The 21,284-nt window shown below is 43.6% G+C and overlaps 1 protein-coding gene across 8 annotated transcripts in view; it reads left to right on the top strand.

The window, feature by feature from the left end:
* C2CD3 (C2 domain containing 3 centriole elongation regulator) overlaps positions 1–21,284 on the top strand; it is a 127,306-nt gene that overhangs the window by 96,530 nt on the left and 9,492 nt on the right. For 4 of the 8 annotated variants that reach the window (XM_061380795.1, XM_061380796.1, XM_061380799.1 and 1 more), the window contains 4 exons: positions 2,605–2,766; positions 6,184–6,404; positions 8,510–9,428; positions 15,592–15,703. In XM_061380795.1, coding sequence (XP_061236779.1) covers positions 2,605–2,766; positions 6,184–6,404; positions 8,510–9,428; positions 15,592–15,703 — 1,414 coding nt within the window. Of the gene's footprint in view, positions 1–2,604; positions 2,767–6,183; positions 6,405–8,170; positions 8,342–8,509; positions 9,429–15,591; positions 15,704–17,502; positions 18,722–19,861; positions 20,611–21,284 lie in introns of those variants that run through there. The other 4 variants (XR_009729639.1, XR_009729638.1, XM_061380798.1 and 1 more) reach the window with 4 other exon arrangements.

The raw sequence follows: 21,284 nt of genomic DNA, 5'->3' as shown, positions 1-21,284 counted from the left end.
GAGAAACAGGCAAAGACTAGTGACCTTCTTTCATAAGCCCAGGGAATCCCAAGATCATATGAAAACAAAATTTTTATAAAATTAGGTACTAGAAGTTTTACTGCTATCAAAAGGGTAACTTCAGTGCAAGGGACTCATTTCTCCTCAGAGGCCTTGAACCTTCATGCCTAAAATCAGTCATCAGCTACATGAGAAACATATCATGACCTTCCCCCTCCCAAACCTACGTGCCAGGTTATTGTGTAAAAAGCACCCGGTGTTCTCATTTCACCAAACTAACTGGGTGTGCATGGATATTAGGGCTGGAGTGCATTTCATCCTGTCAAAGGATAGGATCTAAGATTTAAGATTGCTTCTTTCCACCCCACTCTCCTCAGGCCCTAGTACCATTTGGCATCCCTCTGCCTCCATCAGTCTTTACTGTGTCTCTCTCTCCACTTTAGGGAGAAGGCAAGGGATCATGTAGCAGCCACTCCTACAGTAGCAGTTACTGAAGAGACCATTTGTTCCAGGAAAGATGCTCTTATACTGCTTAGCCACGCCAAGGCCTGTCTCAGTGCTATGTAGCTTTTCCACCACATGAAGAGAGCCTCTGCGTAAAAGGAGCCTGTGTGTCTGTGAAGCCCTAGTTTAGAAAATTTCTGTTACCTGTTTTATAGATGTTACGTTGACCATTGCTAGTCAATGAGACAGTCAAAGGACTCTCAAAATAATTATGCTGAGAGAGAAAAGCTAGACAAAGAGTACATTGCATGTGATTCCATTTGTATAAAATTCTAGAAAATGTATACCAATCTGTAGTGACAGAAGGCAAATCAGTCTTCGGCCATACCACCCTGAACGTGCCTGATCTGGTTTCTCATCTCAGAAACTAAGCTTGAATGGGAGAAAGCAAATCAGTGGTTGCCTAGAGACAAAGCAGGATGAATGGAGTGGGCAAGAGGGAGGAATTATGAAAGGAGGAAACTTTTAGGAGTGAAGGATATTGATATGGTAATGGTTTCCTTAGAGGTACATTTGTGTCAAAACACATCATACTGTACTCTTTAAATATGTGGTTTATTGTATATCAGTTCTACCTTGGTAAAGCAGTGGTTCTCAGACATTTCCACTTCAGAATCCTTTTATACTCCTAAAAATGACTGGTGACCTCAGAGAGGTTTGTTTCTGTAGGTTTTAACTATCAGTTTTTACCGTATTATAAATTTAAACTGAGAAACTTTAATGTCTTACAGTTCTTTTAATTTTTATTGAAATATAATTGATTTACAATATACAATTTTATTGAAATATAGTTGATTTACAATATCATGTCAGTTTCAGGTGTACGGCACAGTGATTCAGTTATTCCTTTGCAGATTCTTTTCTCTACAAGTTATCACAAAATGTTGAGTATAGCTCCCTGTGCTCTACAGTAGGTCCTCACTTTTTTTTATTTATTGGCTGTGATAAGTCTTCACTGCTGCACATGGACTTTCTGTAGTTGCCGTAAGTGGGGCCTAGTCTTTGTTGCAGTGTGTGGGCTTCTCACTGTGGCGGCTTCTCTTGTTGTGGAGCACAGGCTCTAAGTGCACTGCCTTCAGTAGTTCTGGTGCGTGGGCTTAGTTGCTCCTCAGCGTGTAGGATCTTCCTGGCTACTAGGGATGGAACTGGTGTCTTACATTGCTTGGTGGATTCTTAACCACTGGATCACCAGGGAGGCCCTATCTTTTTTTTTCTTTTTTAATGTTTTTATTTTTTTGGCCTCGCCATGTAGCACGTGGGATCTTAGTTTCCCAGTGAGGGATCAAACCCATTCCCCCTGCATTGGAAGTGCAGAGTCCTAACTGCTGGACCACCAGGGAATTCCCAGTTACCTATTTTATAATAGTAGTGTGTATATATATTAGTATGCTAGTTTTATATATATATATATTAGTTTTATATATATTAGTATGCTAATCCCAACCTTCTAATTTATCCTTCCACCACCACCCCAAATTGAGAAATTTTTAAAGCATAATATATAAAATCAGTTGTGTTTCTATACATCAGCCATGAATGATCCAAAATCAAATTGAAAAAATGAGTAGATTTACAATACCATCAAAAAGAATAAAATACTTAAGAATAAATTTAACCAGAGAAGTGCAGAACGTATTCTCTGAAAACTATAAACCATTGTTGAAAAAAATTAAAATTCTAAATAAATGGAAAGATATCTGTGTTCATGGATTGGAAGACTTAATATTGTAAAAATGACAGTATTTCCCAAATTGATCTATAGATTCAACATACTCCTTATATCACAAGTCCCTGCTGGATTTTTTATGGAAATGGGCAAGCTAGTCCTCCATAAATATTGTGGTTACTGTTATTTCAGATCTGTGTTTTTAAAAAATCGAGGCTATAAGGTAGAGAATTTATCAAAGGAGAATGAATAAAACTGAAGGCAGAATTACTCAGGAGGTAATTGTAATCCAAGCACTTGAGCCAGTAAAGCCAGAACTATGGTGGTGGGGATGATCTGCAGTGCCGTGTCAGGAGGGTGAGTTGTTTGCTGTCACAAATTTATTGTTTTCTCATCGGTTGGGAATATATTTTGCCCCCACTTATTCTCAACAGAAGCGGTACCACAAGAAGCCAGGCATCACGCCATGAAGAGCATGTGCAGAACATCCGCCGATTCCATGAATCCCTGCAGCAGGCAGAGGCAATCTTGCCAAATGACGACAGACTGACCACATCGCCCTTGTCCTCGCGTACCTCCATTCTGACTTCTCTCAGGTGAGACTCTCCACTGAGAAAAGACACACAGAACCATAGTGGAGCACAAGGTGGATGGGCAAAGGCAGCCTGCAGTATCTTTTCCATCAGCTGCCACTGCTCTGGGATGTTTTGCAGGGGCTTTTGTGTATGTTAATGTCAAGGTGGACCTGGAACCTCACAGGATTCTTCACAGATGAATCTGTCTCAGCTTGGGGGCGTCCATTCTTCAGGGGGCTATGGTACTGGCCCACCTATAAATACAGAAACTTTAGATGAGTAACTAAATAACCACCCTCACATCGACTCTACAATTTACAAACCTCGTCCTGCCTACTGTCTTTATCCTCACAACCACTGGGTTCTTCCAGACCAGCATCTGCCCTGTTAATGCTTCCCTGTCTCTTTCTTAGCTCAGTCAGCATCTGAGCCAGAAAAGCACTGTGAGAGTTGAAAGGATCTTTATAGATCATCTGGACCAGCCCCTGGATTACCTAGTAAGAATGGTGGTGCAGTGGGAAGGATTTGGCTTCAGAGTCAGATAGATTTGATTTCCAATCATGGCTCTGCCATTCCCAACAGAGGAGACAGCCATGTTGCCATAATAGTTATAACCATGTATGTATGATAAGAGTTCCAGATTTCCTGGCCAGGAGTACATGGAGGAATGAGTAACATTCTAGGTTGGCCATGGAAAGATACAAAGAAGTCACATTTGAACTGGTCTTTAAAGGAACAAGTCAACAAATGTGAAGGGCGTTCTGTTCAGGAAAAAACTGTTGTAAGGAGCATGAAACAATAAGCCCAGTTTGGGAAAGCAGTGAAGTTAGAGTGAAGCTGAGCATAAGACGTAAGGAGCGGGGCAAGTTCTGTGGGAGGCAGATTTGAAGGGCATTGAGCGTCAGGCTGAGTTTGGACTTGATTCTCAAATGGAAAGGTATGGGGCTGGGAGGAAGAGAATGTGTGAAATTTGACAAAGCAAATATAAAACAGGATTTTTTTTGTAATTAATAACCTATTGTTTGATTTCATAAAACAAACTCAAAATGAAAGATTAGCAAAATCTTTTTTGGTGGGACATGGGTTAGAATGGACTGAGCAGTTGCACTGTAGACTGGGGAACTGCTCAAACTTGTAAGGAAGTAATATGTTCAGTTTCTCGGGTTAGTAAGATGCTGGAGACTGCAGGCCAAGTAAAACCATCAACAGTTTGGCTGCGTGTTATTAGATCATTCACATGACACACTGGAACCCAATGAAGAAAGAGAAGAAGGAGCTCTGCTTTGCCCTGGAGCAGTTTCTCTCAGCCTCGGCACCTTTGACGCCTGAGCATGGGTTTTGTCTGTGGGGGCCTGTCTGCGCATCGTAGGATATTCAGCGGCATCCCTGGTCTCTGTCCACCAAATGCTAGTAGCACTCCTCCCCCATTTGTGACAACCAAAAATGGCTCCATACATGGCCAGACGTCCCCTTGGGGTACAACCATCAGGCTACAAACCACTGCCCTAGAGGAGTGGTTCTCAAGATTTAGTGTGTATCAGAATCACATGAAGGGCTTGTTAAAACAGTGATTGCTGGAACCCACCCATAAGTTCCTGATTCAGTAAGTCTAGGATGGGGCCCAAGAATTTGCATCACTCAGGTGACGCTGCCGCTAGTCCTATAGCCAGGTTTTGAGAACCACTGCCGGAGACAGATTCTCTACAAAATAGAGATGAAACAAGATACTGTCAATTTTGCATTACTTCTTTGGGTTCACGAAGCCCTAAAACAAGTGTTTCATTTGAGTCACAGCAATCCTGTGAGACCTACAGGGTGAGTATTACTAAACTTTTTTCACAGATGAGAAAATTGCAGCTTGGTGTCAATAGGTTCCGTACCCAGAACCTCAAACAAGGGCAGTTGGGTTGGCATATTTTCTAAAGCTTCACCAAGTTTACATGTGTCTGCATGCTCCTATTGCAGGTATCTAATCTGTGTAGCATAAACCCAGATATAAACACCTAAGTAAATCTGTGATTTGATAGAGTTGTGGCTTCTAGTAATAGAATAAGGATCAGCTTTGTCCTCTCATTTAATTTAGATTCAACTCTAAGATACGCAGACTCTTCTTAACAAAAGGATAGAAAGACTGTTTACTTCACAGGGGGTTAATGTCTGTGTTGTGCCAGTTGTGCCAAGCACATTGAGAAACCTAGAGAAATAGAGAAGTTTGATATACTGTCTTCTGTTACCAGATGCTCATGGCCTAAGCAGGGAAGCTAAACTGACACATAATGAAAAACCTAAGGGAAATTTTAAGGCAGGAGGTTAGATGCCAAGAGTGAAGGAGTTGAAGGGAGAGGTGGTCCACTGATTTGGGGCAGTGGACTCTGAAAGGGAGAGCTGTGACCTACACCTTAAAAAGTGAATAGGACAGGGACAGAGAAGAGAGCAGCTTGAACTCACGTTCTGGCACGCAGAGGTATGAGGCAGAAATGAGCCCAGTTGGAACAGAGCCTTTACTATAACGGAAAAAGCGTAAGTCTTGGAGTTCCAGTTTCTGAGTAACTGTGTGCTACTGCGTGTCTGGACAAATCATTTAAATTCTCTGAACCTCACATTCCTTATTTGTAAAACAGTAATTGCTGGCCTCATCTGGTTGGATGAGTATTAAACAAGATAATGTATTTGAAAGCATAAAACATAAAATCCTATGCAAGTGAAGGTGATCATGGTTGGTGTGATTTCTCATTGGAATAGTAAGAATGAATGTGGCCCCATTAAAGACTTCTGAATTAAAGATTTTTAAGTCATTTATTCATGTCTGTTTATCCATACAGCATTCATTTTTTGTGCCAACCACTGTCCTAGGTGCAGTAGATACAAAGGAGTCAGCACAGAGTTCACATCACATTAGGGGAAATTGATGTGAAACAAATCATGTGGTTGAAGAGTACAGAAGGAACTGTAGAGCACAGAGGAATGGCCCTTAAACCAACTTAGAGGGTCAGGGAAGGCTTGCTATAAGAGGTCACTTGCTTGAAGGATCAAGAATTGTTGTTGTTGTTGTTGTTGAATCGCTGAGGCGTGTCCAGCTCTTGCAACCCCATGGACTGAAGTATGCCAGAAATGGTTTTAAGATAGTACGGATCAGTGCTAGCCCAGAGTTAGGGAAAGTGAGGACTGGAACGATGATAAGAATGGTTCCCTGTAAGGAGGTAGAATATTTGCTAGACATGAGAAGAGGAATTACATTAGCCAGACAGGAGGAGGAAATGTCCTTGGCAGTGGGATTGTAGTCGGTGAAGGATGAATTGGTGGATTGGAGAGAGACGGGCCCTTCTGTTATAGATCAAGTAAGTTCCTAGCTCAAGCAATAGAATGTCAAAGGAACATAAAAGATGCTCATAATCCTAGTAAATGACCCTTTTGTCTTCTCCCTCTCTTCTTTTGCAGGAGGAATCTGAGTGAGCTAGATCAGATGCAGCGGTACTTCAACCAGAAGCTCACCAAGCCTTTGCTTCCCCTCAGCCCTCAGACGCACACTGCCATCTTGCAGTGCCAGGAGAGTCAGACGGACCGTCTTCGGCCAGCAGCCAGCAGCCTAGACCCCGAGAGCCAGTGCATCCTGGAGAAATCCAATAACCTGGTGTTGCAAGTCAGCTCCTTAATCACGGGTATGGCTCTTGTTGAGTTACTGTCACTGGGTGCTTATTCAGAAAGCATTTAAATGTGTGCAGACAAGCCCTTATGACAGATACAGACCAACAACTGTGACCATCGTACTTACTTGCCATCTTCCTTTTGGAAAGAGAAAATGTATGCAATGGAAAGAGCACTGGACTAAGAGGCACGAGACCCAAGTTGAGTCCTTGGGGGTTTCTGGCACGGACGTACTATTTGACTCTGAGTATATGCTTTCCCTTCTTAAGCTTCAGTTTCCCCAACCAGAAAAAGGGTTGGGGGGAGTCGGTTAGATGATTTCTGCAGTGGCAGTTTCTGAACACATGCCACTGTGTTTTCTGAAAAACTCAACCACAAACATTAAAAATTTTAATTCTCCAAGGCCAGAAGACTACATTTTTAGCAAGCATCCCAGATGATGCTAGATGTTGGTGGTCCACAGTCCACCCTTTCAAAAACCCCTTAAAATGGTAATTCTTGCTTTACTGCATTAAAATTATTGAGAGAACTTTAAAAAATCCAGATCCCAGTCTGCACTACAGGTCAAGTGTAGCAGAATGTCTGAGGGTGGGGCCCAGGCATCAGGATATTTCAAAACTCTCTGGGTAATTCTGTTGTGCAGCCCAGAAAGAGACTGCTCTAGAACAAGTATTTCCAACTTGCCTGAGCATAAGAATCACCTGGGACACTTATTTTGAAATACGAATTCCTGGGTTCTGCTCTGCTCCTCTGAATCAGACTCTAGGGTTAAGGTCTGGAAAACTGTACGAAGCACACCCGGGGGAATACTGAGAAATCAACTAGATCAACATCTTTAGCCCTCACTTGGTATCACTTTTGCTCAAGCAAAATGTGTAGATTCTACAGAGGGATGAGTAAGTTCAGTTTTTTCCCTTTAAAAGGAGGAAAAAAGCCACCATGGTTGCTATTAAACACAAATCTAATCTTCTCCCAGATATATAACCTGTTGGTAACCAGAACCACAGCAGTGTACTCTGCATTTAGCTTCCACTTGCTTGGAAATAATCAGTCAGCTCTTTATTGATCACCAACTATGCCAGACATTATTGTGTTTCTAGTTCCAGCATTACACAGTGGTGGATAAGACAGGCATTGTCTGTGCTTTCATCAAGCATACATTCTATAGTCAACCGAAGAAGCTGCCCCCCAGAAAGAAAGCATAAGAGCACAACAGAGGGAGGCTTGTTTGAGGTGGAGGTGAGCGTGGATTAGGGGAATCCCTTTAAAGGTTAGAGGTAAAGAGAGCAAGGAGAATCAAAGGCTTAAAGCCGAAGGGCCTTAAAGGCAAGCTTGGGGGTTTAATCTTTATTCTGGAAGAAAATGGGGAGTTCTAAGCAGGGAATGACAGAAGGAGAACTGATTTTCAAAAGGAGAGAATGAATGTTGAAAGGAGCTACTGATTGCCTTTGTATGGGCTCATTTATGTTCATTCATCTCATGTATTTTTTTCCCCATGACCCTGTGAAAAAGATGGTGTTTTATCACGTTGTAAAGATAAACAGACTCATGATAATTTGCTCATAACCACAAAGTTGACAAGTAACAGTAGAGATTTGAAGCCAAGATTGGCTCCAAAGCCTGTGCTCCTTTCACGCTGCCTCCATTCTCTCCGTGTATCTCCCTTGCCTTACCATTTGGGTGATGGGTATTTCCTTGCTTTTATTTTCCAAGTAAATAGTTCTACTAATTGTCATCAAATAGGTAAATAAGTGGATTCTCATTTTGGTTTTTGATATAGGTAATTACTGAAGTAAATGGAAGCTTGAACATGCCCACCAGGACTCCCAGCTCCCAAGAATTCCTGAGCATGAGCAGATAGTCTCTGAAAGCGTTTCCACAGATGTAACCACAGCTATAAATAGATTAGATTTTGGTCTTCTGATATTAGAATAAAGTGCTAGAAATTGTATTGCCTTGAATATAGTTTCACTGATTCTTGGGAGTGAATTAACTATTATCTTTGAGGTTTGTTCGAAGTCTGATTGCAAGACTCCATCTGAAACTGGAACCTGGTGTGGGAGAGTTGAGTGGTCTGTGGCCATACCTTGTAGTAAGAGTGATATCTGTTACTGTTCAGATCTGCAGACTCTCACCAGGAATTCTCAAGGATCTGTGAGTTCTCACCAAGCCAGGAGTAGAAGCAGAGAAGTCACCGCCCTCCCAGATGCTCAGGACAGAGGGACCATGCAAGAACGAAGCACAAGTCCAGACCTGCCATTGGCAAGAGCTCCAGATGAGGGCAGGAGCTCCCCACCTCCCTCCGCTCTTAAAGAGACTTCAAGTGGAAGAGGAAAGGTTCATGAGGCCCTGGAGCACACGGTACCCATCACAAAAATGCAGAGCACCGAGGACACCGAGGCAGGCCCAGCTTTCAGTGATGAGGACTATGAGGAAGACATCATCGAGCCCAGGACCCTCAATGAGATCACCACTGTGACAGACAAAACTAGCCCGTGGTCCAGTTTCACGTCAGATGCAAGTGGGGGCATGAGCCCTCAGCCTGATGAGGCCCAGAGGGAAGGCTTCTCTTGTCCTTCAGAGTCTTTCCCCAGAGAGGAGCTCAGGGTCAGAAATAGCTTTTTGTCCAGCCCGGAAAGGACTGTCAATGCCTACTTGCATAGGCAAGGTTCTCCAAGCCAAAGTACTGCGTCTTGTGAGGGTGTGGCCTCTAAGGCCAGGGTTGGAGAGCCTGCCTCAGCAGACCCACAGCTCACCTCCCACATGACCCTCTCAGGAGCCCAGCAGAGTGACACTTGTGTTGGATGGCGCTCACCAAAGGCGGACCAGGACCAGGGCCCAAAGCCACAGTCCCAGGCTAAGAAGGAAGTGGCCTCCGATGAGCTAAGTGACTCTGCTGATAGCTCCAAGAAATTCCCTCTGCAGCCAGCATCCCAAAACAGAAGGGAAAACCATAAGGAACCACCCATCACCTGCCCTGACATCAGGCAGAAGCAGACAACCTCTGGGTCAGAGGTGTCCACAAGGCAGAGCCTCCTGTATCCTTTGGTGTTTCCCCCAAGTAGCCCCTTAAGCCATCTTTAGGCATTTTGGATGCTGGAATTTAGACCAGCCACATGAGTGATAAGTGTCCCCCCCCCCCCCGGCCCCCGCCCCAATCAAATGCACTCAGAGGCATGGGAATATCCCCTTCCTTCTGAAAACTCACCTTCACTAACCAGGTGCTGTGATTCTACCCTTATCATCGGGCCTCTGAAGCATAATGCTTTGCACTGGGTTTAGATGTTGGTAGCACATTCATTGGGCTTCCCTCATGGCTCAGTCGGTAAAGAATCCACCTGCAATGCGGGAGATAGGGTTTGATTCCTGGGTTGGGAAGATCCCCTGGAAAAGGACATGGCAACCCACTCTAATATTCTTGGCTGGAGAATCCTGTGGACAGAGGAGCCTGGCGGGCTACAGTCCATAGGGTCACAAAGAGTCGGAGTGACTAAGCACAGCACCTTCATTAGCCTATCCTAGCCTGACTTATCTGATTAATTTCGGGTATTTTACACATGAAGGCAAAGCTCTGCATCTAAGGTATGAGACCGTTATTCTCAGTTGAAGTTTCAGGGGAGGGTATAGAGAAAGGGGAAGAAGAGTCCTACCAGTGATTGAGCATTTACCATGTGCTAGGTGCTTTACATACATTGCAAGTTCAGTTACCGCAAGTCTTTAAAGTCAGTATCGTGTTTTTGTTTGTGTTTTTTTTTTTTTTTTATATTTGTTTATTTTGGCTGCACTGGGTTTTAGTTGCAGCATGAGGGGTCTTTAATTGTGACATGTGGAATCTCGTTCCCTGACCAGGGATTGAACCCAGGCCCCCTGCATTGGGAGCTTGAAGTCTTAGCCACTGGAGCACCAGGGAAGTCCTTAAAGTCAGTATCATTTCTGTTTTGCATGTAACAAAACAAAGACTAAGAATTATAGTGACATCTACTATTTAATTTTTTTTTAGGCAAGGGATGGGGCCAGATATAGGGGAAGTGGGTACCACTGAAATGGTCTTTGCCCACACCCGCTAGGATGGCAGTGTTGGTCAGGAGAAGTGTATCTAACACTCCCTCTCTTCCTCCTTTGAAATGCAGATGGGCATGTTATGGGGAAAGGAAACCACTTAGGACCATCAGTAACCCTCTCATCCATAGCCTAAACAGCTGATTGATCAGCTCACATGATATCCCAGTGACAAACGGGTTATCGCATGGCCAGTGGGGAAGCAGGCTGCCTTTGTGGTGCTTTGCAGTGATTTCTCTACTAGAAGTCAGGGACCTGGCTTCGACCCTTCAAGACCTAGCTCTTACTACTTGTATAACTTTAGGTATATAGTTTAACCCTTCTGAGCCTCGATTTCTTCACTTATAAGATGGAGGTAATAATCCCTTATCGGACTATATGCCCCAGGGAAGTCAAGGGCCCTGTCATTCTCTGTGTCCCCAGACATTGCACACAAAAAAGGTCAGTAATATAGACTGAAGTGAACTGTCCGTTTCACAGGATTCTTAAGAAAATCAAATGAGTGGGAACGTTTGTACATACCACACAGATACGATTCTGGATGCAAGACAGACAGAAACCTGAGGGTTGGGGAGTATGGGCTCAGGAGAGACTTAAGCATGAAATGGCTGGAGGCTGAGCACTGCGAGCAGTCTGCTCGAGGTTCTTCCCTGCCTCATTCACCCTGGCTTCTAAAGCTTCTGCCTCTGCAGTCAGTTTATGTGTGCTCAGAATTTAAGATCAGTGGAGGAGCAGTCACATGTGCCCAGGTCCTAAGCATACTGCTTTAATTTGGGCCTTCCAAACTACTCATTCTTCCAAAAAGTAAGGATAGCCAGGCCCTGTGCTGTGTAATTGCAGGCCCAAAAGCACAATTGTTAAAGTGCTGCAAATGCCAGCAATATGCAAATGCCACTCAATATGCCAGCAAATTTGGAAAACTCAGCAGTGGCCACGGGATGGAAAAGGTCAGTTTTCATTCCAGTCCCAAAGAAAGGCAATGCCAAAGAATGCTCAAACTACCACACGATTGCACTCACACGCCAGCAAAGTAATGCTCAAAATTCTCCCAAGCCAGGCTTCAACAGTATGTAAACCATGAAATTCCAGATGTTCAAGCTAGATTTAGAAAAGAGAGAGGAACCAGAGATCAAATTGCCAATATCCATTGGATCATAGAAAAAGTAAGAGAGTTCCAGAAAAACATCTCTTTCTGTTTTATTGACTATTCCAAAGCCTTTGACTGTGTGAATCACAACAGACTGTGGAAAATTCTTAAAGAGATGGGAATACCAGACCACCTGACCTACCTCCTGAGAAATCTGTATCCAGGTCAAGAAGCAACAGTTAGAACTGGACATGGAACAACAGACTGGTTCCAAATAGAGAGAGGAATACATCAAGGCTGTATATTGTCACCCTGCTTATTTAACTTATATGCAGAGTACATCATGAGAAATGCTGGACTGGATGAAGCAAAAGTTGGAATCAAGATTGCCGGGAGAAATACCAATAACCTCAGATACACAGATGACACCACCCTTAGGGCAGAAAGCGAAGAACTAAAGAGCCTCTTGATGCAAGTGAAAGAGGAGAGTAAAAAAGTAGGCTTAAAGCTCAACATTCAGAAAACTAAGATCATGGCATCTGGTCCCATCACTTCATAGCAAATAGATGGGGAAACAATGGAAACAGTGAGAGACTTATTTGGGGGTGCTCCAAAATCACTGCAGATGATGACTGCAGCCATGAAGTTAAAAGATGCTTGCTTCTTGGAAGAAAAGCTATGACCAACCTAGACAGCATATTGAAAAGCTTGGCCAACAAAGGTCCATCTAGTCAAAGCTATGGTTTTTCCAGTAGTCTTGTATGGATGTGAGAGTTGGACTATAAAGAAAGCTGAGCACCAAAGAATTGATGCTTTTGAACTGTGGTGTTGGAGAAGACTCTTGAGAGTCCCTTGGACTGCAAGGAGATCCAACCAGTCAGTCCTAAATGAAATCAGTCCTGAATATTCATTGGAAGGATTGATGCTGAAGCTGAAACTCCAATACTTTGGCCACCTGATGTGAAGAACTGACTCACTGGAAAAGACCCTGATATTGGGAAAGATTGAAGACAGGAGGAGAAGGGGACGACAGAGGATGAGATGATTGGATGGCATCACTGACTCGATGGATATGAGTTTGAGCAAGCTCTGGGAGTTGGTGATGGACAGGGAAGCCTGGTGTGCTGCAGTTCATGGGATTGCAAAGAGTCAGACATGACTGAGCAACTGAACTGAACTGTGCTATATAATAAGGACAGAGGTTTGGATCAAACCCTACCTCAAGAAGTTCCCATATGAGGTAGGAGACAGGTGATGACAGTAGCAGATTAAAACAGTACTTTTCTCGTGGGGGTTTTGTGAAAATTAAATGAACAAGGTAAACTACTTAGTATGGTGCTGGTAGGTAAACCGTGTTCAGCAAATGTTAGTGGTAAGCAAGTGCATGGTTGGTCAGATTTACACATTAGAGAATTCTCCCAGTGCCTTGTAGAGGGTGGATTAGGTCAGGAGAGACCAGAAGCAAGGAGACCAGGTAGGAAACTTGGGAGTAATAATAACAAATGAACAAAGTCTCACCTAAAGCATAGACTGCTTTATGATGAGGGAGAAGGGGAGGGATTTGATAGGATTAAATAGGGGCAGGGGATGAGAAAGACAAAAACAGAAAGATATGACTTAGAGATTTCTGTCACAAGTAGGTTATTTACCAGGTAGGGAACAGCGCACAAAGTTAATCTGGAGGGAAAAGGCAGATTTCCATTTTGCATATTTGCATTTTGCCTATGAGAGGAGGACATGCCGGCTTGGAGCTCTGCTATAAAGGTCAGTGTTTCTAGAAACAGACGAGGTTGGCAGGAGAGCCACGTGAGACAGAGCCCTGAGGACCACCAGCACGTGAGGGCGGGGGGAGCAGAGACCAGAGAGGAGGGCTGGTCAAGAGATGGGGGCAGCAGTTTCAGGGAGTGGTGGTCACCCCCCCCAATGCTTAAGGCAGATCCAGCAGAAAGTGGGCTTTTGTGTTAGGAGGACAGTGCAGAGGTGGGGATGGAAAGCAGGTTTCAGTGGGGGAAGGAACCAGTGGTAACTTTTCCCTCTCAACTGGGGAGACAGGAACAGCTGACAGTGATTGAGTACATGCTCTATCGGGCACCATTCTAAGCACTCTGCATGTATAACATCATTTCATCTTTAAAAGGTATTATATCCATCTAATGAAATTAAAAGACGCTTACTCTTTGGAAGGAAAGTTATGACCAACCTAGATAGCATATTCAAAAGCAGAGACATTACTTTGCCAACAAAGGTTCGTCTAGTCAAGGCTATGGTTTTTCCTGTGGTCATGTATGGATGTGAGAGTTGGACTGTGAAGAAGGCTGAGCACCGAAGAATTGATGCTTTTGAACTGTGGTGTTGGAGAAGACTCTTGAGAGTCCCTTGGACTGCAAGGAGATCCAACTGGTCCATTCTGAAGGAGATCAGCCCTGGGATTTCTTTGGAGGGAATGATGCTAAAGCTGAAACTCCAGTACTCTGGCCACCTCATGCGAAGAGTTGACTCATTAGAAAAGACTCTGATGCTGGGAGGGATTGGGGGAAAGAGGAGAAGGGGACGACAGAGAATGAGATGGCTGGATGGCATCACTGACTCGATGGATGTGAGTCTCAGTGAACTCCAGGAGTTGGTGATGGACAGGGAGGCCTGGTGTGCTGTGATCCATGGGGTTGCAAAGAGTCAGACACGACTGAGTGACTGATCTGATCTGAATAGGTGAAGGAACACGCCCAAAATGTGAACTTGCCTGAAGTTACCATCTAATGTGAGACCGATTACTGCTCGAGTAGGACTCTTAGAAAGGCAGGTGGTTGCTGGGCTGACAAGGGGAGCTTTGTGTTTCAAACACACCCTGGACACCTCACAGCAGAGCTGTTCTCCCCACAGTATCAGCTGACTCTCAGGCAGAGTCCCCAGCAGTCAGAGCAGCAACAACAGCTAGGCCCTACCTCACTGAGGTCTCGGAGGATGTCTGAGTTTAAAGGGTTCTTTTCATCATGGTCTCCAACTCCACTCCCACTCATTCTGTAGATATTTATTAAACATTTATTGTGTCCCAGGTACTATACTAGGTGACAGGAATGTAGTATGAAAAAGAGCTCATATTTGCCCTCCTCAAGTTCAAAGTCTAGCATTAGAACAGTATTAGACCAGTTTGCATCAGAACCATACTTAGCTTACTTAACAGAAACAAAAATGTAGACCATCAAAATAGTCCCCTCCCTCGAATTCCCTGGCAGTCCAGTGGTAAGGACTCGGTGCTTTCATTCCATGGCCCAGGTTCAATCCCTACTCGGGGAGCTAAGATCCTGCAAGCCTCGAGGAGGGGCCAAAAAGATATTCCCCTCCCAAATTCAATCGGCACTTTGAACCAGTAGTACTGGGTCTCTCCAGAGCATACAGAGAAGTGCAAGTCCAGTACCTGCCTTCCAGAGCCCACGTCGAGATGGTGGGTCAGCTGTGCCCAATCAGAGCGATTTCTACGTGTGAGCACAGAACGTAGGACAGGCCCTCCTTCGGTGCCCGGCACCACCTTCCAGCCTGAGGCACTGCCCTGGAGCCGCCTTCCCACTCTGACCCCGTCTGTCAGGTTCTAACCAGCAGGCCCTCAGCAAGAATCATCCAATGCTTGCTGCCTGTCAGCCTCACGCGGGCTCTAGGGAGTTCGTGAGGTGACTGAAGGAAGTACAGTGCCTCTGCCTTTGAGAAGCTTAGTGAATACTGAGGGAAACGAATGGAGAATCATATCAGATTAAGTAAGCATTAGCCTTTGTTTCAGACTGTGCTCTGGACTAGGAAGGAGGGATCATTGTGGGCTATAATTTAGAGAAGGCTTCCTGGAGAAGGTGAGATTTGAACTGACCTATAAAGTATAAACTGATCTATATCTATATCGTAACGGAGTTCACAGGGCCTCCTCAGCATAGGGAACCACTTGAGCAAAGGATTCATGGACAGGAGTAAGTTGGGTGGGGCTTGGGGCATAAAAGAGTGGTTGAGGTCAAAGGATACTGGTCAGGAGACGATTTCCAGGTATTTGTGTCCCTTAACTACCTTTACAGCCCAGAGCCCATTGTGGTCCCCAACTTCTTTCTACCTCCTCAGGAGTTGGCGGCCTCCCTGCGGCTGCTCTCCATTTCCGCAGCTCTGCCACCACCAGCCACAACAGATCAGGTAAGAGGATACCCAGCCGACCTGTTTCCCGTAGAGTCATCTCTTCAGTGAAAGTGTACAGAATGCAGAGTGGCCCCAGCCACACTCCTGTGTGGTCACAGTGGTTACTCTCTTGCACTGAGCTTATCCTGTGGGCACAGCAGTGAAGGAGCTCAGGAAAAGTGAGGAATTGCATATGTGTGAAGAGAAGGCATTGTTCGCTAAGATGACAGGTAGGAGAATTAGCACAGAAGCGGAAAAACAGGACTCAGCTAAGATACGCATATGAGTGCTTTGGAAGCCTCAGGCAGGAGATGCAAAGACCAGATTATTCATCATGCAGCCAAGTAGGCGCTTAGAACCTTGGTACAAATCCTAGCTGTCGTCTTTTCTGCCTTGGCACAGCACCTCACCTTTCTAATATCTACTTCTCAAAATCATTCAGTATTTACTGAGTACCTGTGCTGTATCAGGCACGGTGCTACGTGCTGAGTGTACAGTAGTAAATAAGGCAAATTCCCTGTCTTAATGGAGTACAAATCGTAAAGAAAAAATATTTACCAATTGTGACGAGTACTGGATGCTCTTGAGAAAGAACAGGCTGTCTGAAGAGGCAGTGTTTGAGCTGAAAATGATCATGGTGGTACTGACCAGGTACCCCACACTGCTTGAAGCGCTTTGTTAGCTCCTTTACTTCAGCAACCTTATGAAGTACATCCTTGTATCTCTGTTTTAAGAGGAGAAAACGGAGGCACAAAGAGGTAAAATAACTTGCTTCACACAAGTAGTGAAGTGGTAGAAACAGAACTGGAATCCAAGCATTCTGGTTTCACATTCTGTGTTTCTAACTACTGTACTCTGCTGAGGAGACACAAAGCCACTGCCTCGTGCAGCTCTTATTTTTAATTCCCCTTTTTATTATTTGGGCACCCAATTTATAAATGAAATTTTGGAGTAAATTTCTGTTGATTATACAGTCACAATGGTTAAGGTCATCTCACCTATTGTCCAGTAAAGACTTTTTTTTAATTTTTATTTTATATTGGAGAATAAATGATTTAAAATATTTCAGGTATACAGCAAATTGATTCAGTTATATATATATATATATATATATATATATATATATATATATATATTTATACACACACACACACACACATTGTTTTTCAGATTATTTTCCCATATAGGTTATTAGAGAACATTGAGTAGAGTTCCCTGTGTTATACAGTAGATCCTTGTTGATTATCTGTTTTATATTTATTAACAGTGGTGTCTATATGTTAATCCCATACTTCCAGTTTACCCCTCCCACACACACACCTTTTGTCTTTGGGAATCATAAGTTTTAAGTCTGTGAATCTATTTCTGTTTGGTAAACCAGTTCATTTGTATCATTTTTTAGATTCCACATATAAGTGATATCATATGATATTTGTCTTTGACTTAATTCACTTAGTATGATCAACTTTAGGTACATCCATGTTGCTGCAAATGGCATTGTTTCATTGTTTTCTTTGGCTGAGTAATATTCCATTGTATATGTCTACCATATCTTCTTTATCCATTTTTCTGCCATTGGACATTTAGGTTGCTTCCATGTCTTGGCTATTTTAAGTCATGCTATAGTGAACACTGGAGAGCATGTATCCTTTTGGATTATGGTTTTTCCCTTGATAAAAGCCCAGGAGTGGGATTGCTGGATCATTTGGTAGCTCTGTTTTTAGTTTTTGAGGAACCTCCATACTGTTCTCCTCAGTTGGTTGTACCAATTTACATTCCCTTTTCTCCACACCCTCACCAGTATTTATTGTTTGTAGACTTTTTGAGATCCAGTCAGTCCATCGTAAAGGAAATCAGTCCTGAATATTCATTGGAAGGACTGATGCTGAAGCTGAAACTCCAATCCTTTGGCCACCTGATGCGAAGAAACTGACTCATTTGAAAAGACCCTGATGCTGGGAAAGATTGAAGGTGGGAGGAGAAGGGGATGACAAAGGATGATATGGTTGGATGGCATCACCAACTCGATGGACATGAGTTTGAGTAAACTCCAGGAGTTGGTGATGGACAGGGAGGCCTGGTGTGCTGCAATCCATGGGGTCGCAGAGTCGGACATGACTAAGCGACTGAACTGAACCAATGATAGACATTCTGACCAGTATAAGGTGATACCTCATTGTGGATTTGATTTTCATTTCTCTGGTAATCAGTGTTGAGCATCTTTTCACGTACTTTTTGGCCTTCTATCTGTACCCTCTGAAGAAATGTCTGTTTAGATCCTCTGCATTTTTTGATTGAGGTCTTTGTATGTTTTGGAGATTAATCCCTTGTCAGTTGCTTCATTTGCAAATATTTTCTCCCATTCTGTGGGTTGTCTTTTCATATTGTTTATGGTTTCCTTTGATGCGCAAAATCTTTTAAGCTTAATTAGATCTCATTTGTTTATATTTTATTTTCATTAGGAAGTGGATGTAGAGCTTTGAAAAAAGCCATTTCAGAGAATAATACATGCTGTGAGCAAAATGTATTAGCTTATTTGTTAATTATAATAGCTAACTCCTATTTAATGCTTACTATGCACTAGACCGGAGAAGGCAATGGCACCCCACTCCAGTACTCTTGCCTGGAGAATCCCATGGATGGAGGAGACTGGAAGGCTGCAGTCCATGGGGTCACTGAGGGTTGGACACGACTGAGCGACTTCACTTTCACTTTTCACTTTCATGCATTGGAGAAGGAAATGGCAACCCACTCCAGTGTTCTTGCCTGGAGAATCCCAGGGACGGGGGAGCCTGGTAGGCTGCCATCTATGGGGTCGCACAGAGTCGGACACGACTGAAGTGACTTAGCCTAGCCTAGCCTATGCACTAGACATTATTCTAAGCACTTACATATATAAACCGATTTAATTCTCCCAAGCACCCAACAAGAGAGGTACTATTGTTATCTCCACTTAATAGATGAGAAGACTAATACAGAACCTCCCATACAGACCTATTGTAGTTTTTATTCTATAGAAACTGAGACAAATATAAAGTTAAGTATGTTCTCACCTGCCCAGGGTCTCCTAACCAGTAAAGAAAAACGCATGACTCCAAACTGTGCTTTCCATTGCACCATTTTAAAATCATGACATTTGGCTTACAGTATAGTTTTCTAGCTAATTTACCTTCTTTCTGTAGGTCTTCTTTTGCAGTTAACATTTGAACATTTTTTGTGCTCTTCCAGAGCCTACTTCGATGACAGATGGAGTCAGTCCAGAAGTATCCCGGAAACCTGGGGTATAGTCCTGCAGAGATGTCTATTCTTTCACTGGTTTCCTTCCCCACCTCTCCCTCATCTACCCCAGCACCATTTTAAGGACACCTCATTTATTTGGCACATGGATCAGTCTTAAGTTCCCACACATCTCAGTTTTTATCAGATATGTATTCCTGTCCTAGAGGAGGAGAGGTGCCAGTCCCCACCAGGAGCTCTGCATTTCTGGGGCCTTGTTTCTACGCTGGCTCAGGTCACTGGTTCATCTCCTACTCTGCATCTCCCCTTGCATGTCCTTTGTATATACATCAGCAGTTATGCCAGCGGAGCAGGGCCGTGTCCAGCACCAAGCACAAGCTTTTGAGCAAGACCACCTATGAAGTGAAATAATGAATCTCACGTAGTGATCTTGGGCAGGTGACTTGGCCTTTCTCTCTCTCTCTTTTTTTTTTTTTGAAGTAACATCAGGCTAATATGATTCTTACCTAATAAGAGGATGATAAGAATTACCCTAGAGAAAAAAAGCAGGCACTGTTAAGTTTCCTTTCCCTCTTCCCCTCCCGGCCAGGTGGGTGAAATGTCAGTGAGTTGTGCCCTGTAGGAAGGGAAGCCTTTGAATCACTGTGTCCAAGCCAAACAGAACTGCTCTTCCTGCTTTTGTGTTTCTGCCTTCATGATGTGCCAGCTCCTGGGGACTTATTGTCTTTACTCTATTAAATATACAAAGGATGGGAGGGGAAGATGTAAGAATGTTTACTTCAGTTAAAGGGCACGTCTAGTTCTGAGAAAGATAAGTCTCACACACTTTCAGCCTTGTTTCATTGTTATTTATTTTGGGTTGCCTTGGGTCCCCGTTGCTGCGTGGTCTTTCTCTGATTGCAGTGTGTAGTCTCACTGTCGTGGCTTCTCCTGTTGCAGAGAAATTCTAGTGCACACGGGCTCAGTAGTTGTGGCACAAAGGCTTAAGTTGTCCCGAGGCATGTGGAATCTTTCCAGACCAGGGATTCCTGAACTGGCAAACGGACTCAACCGCTGGATGACCAGGGAAGTCTGCCTTTTTTCTTTCTTTCCCACAACAAAACTCCATTGTTTGCTGCTCTCAGAACACCTGTCTCCTCAGGACCTCATCTTGGGTCCTAGTTAGGATAGCCAGTCGTCACAGTTCACCCAGAATTGTCTCATTCAGCATTGAAAGCCCCAGGACCCAGGCAACATCAGGATGTTGGCCATCCTCACTGGTTATGAGCCTCTCACTCCTTGATGTGTTTGTAGCAGTGTATTTTCTCCATCCTATGCTCTTGGCTTCATTCCTCCTTTACACCCTGGTCTCAGCCTATTACCGTTTCTCTTCAGCATGAAGAACTTCCTTCAGAATTTCATATAGTGCAGACCTATGGGAACTGATGCTCTCAGCTTCAGTTGGCTGAAAATATATTTTACCTTCATTTTTCAAACACTTTTTTCCACTGGATATAGAATCAAACTTGAATCGTGTTTGTTTTAGCATTTTACTTATTTATTTTTGGTCACTCGAAGGATCTTAGTTCCCTGACTAGAGACTGAACCCAGGCCCTCAGCAATGAAAGCTCTGCATCCTAACCACGGGACCACCAGGCAATTCCATTTAGAACTATCCCTCCACATTCTACTGACTTCCAATGTTTCAGGTGAGAAACAACTATAATTCTCATTGTTATATGAGAATCTCATGCCTCAAATGTTATATGACCTTTACTCTTTGGCTGCTTTTAATATTTTTGTCTCTGGTTTTTAACAGTTTGACTACAACTGTTCATAGTTGTAGAGGCAGGGGATTGGATGAGGAAGAAGAGCACATAGTCTATTCATCAATATTGATGATACTTTAGTTCTTAGGTTGGGTTGTGGATTTATAGATGTTCATTTTTATTATGCTTCATAATTTACGTCTGTTACATATTCTCTGGTTTGTTACACAGTGAAAACACAAAATCATATGTAATTTAAATTTTAAGAATGATTGAATGGTGACAAAATGGAGACACCGGCTTCTTCCATAGATTTGGCTATGAATGGATCAGAAGGATAGAGTAGTGGGTGCAGTAGCGTCTGAGATGGGAAGTTTGTTTTTTGTTTTTATACGAAAGCTTTTTCTGAGTACCGAGTACAGTGACCAGTAGAGAAAGAGAGAAGAGGAAGATGCTGGAGAGGGAAAAAGAATAGAGAAACTGCGCCCTGGGTTGTAGAGATTGCATGGGATCCAGAGCACGTGTGGGTTAGCCTTTTGACAAGTAGAAAACTCACCCTGCAGCAGAGCACGTGTGGGTTAGCCTTTAGACTAGTAGAAAACTCCCTGCAGCAT

The sequence above is a fragment of the Bos javanicus genome, chromosome 15 (assembly GCF_032452875.1).
Source record: "Bos javanicus breed banteng chromosome 15, ARS-OSU_banteng_1.0, whole genome shotgun sequence".
NCBI lineage: Eukaryota > Metazoa > Chordata > Mammalia > Artiodactyla > Bovidae > Bos > Bos javanicus.
Note: the sequence above shows the minus strand (reverse complement) of the source record. Positions and strands in the feature narration are given on the sequence as shown.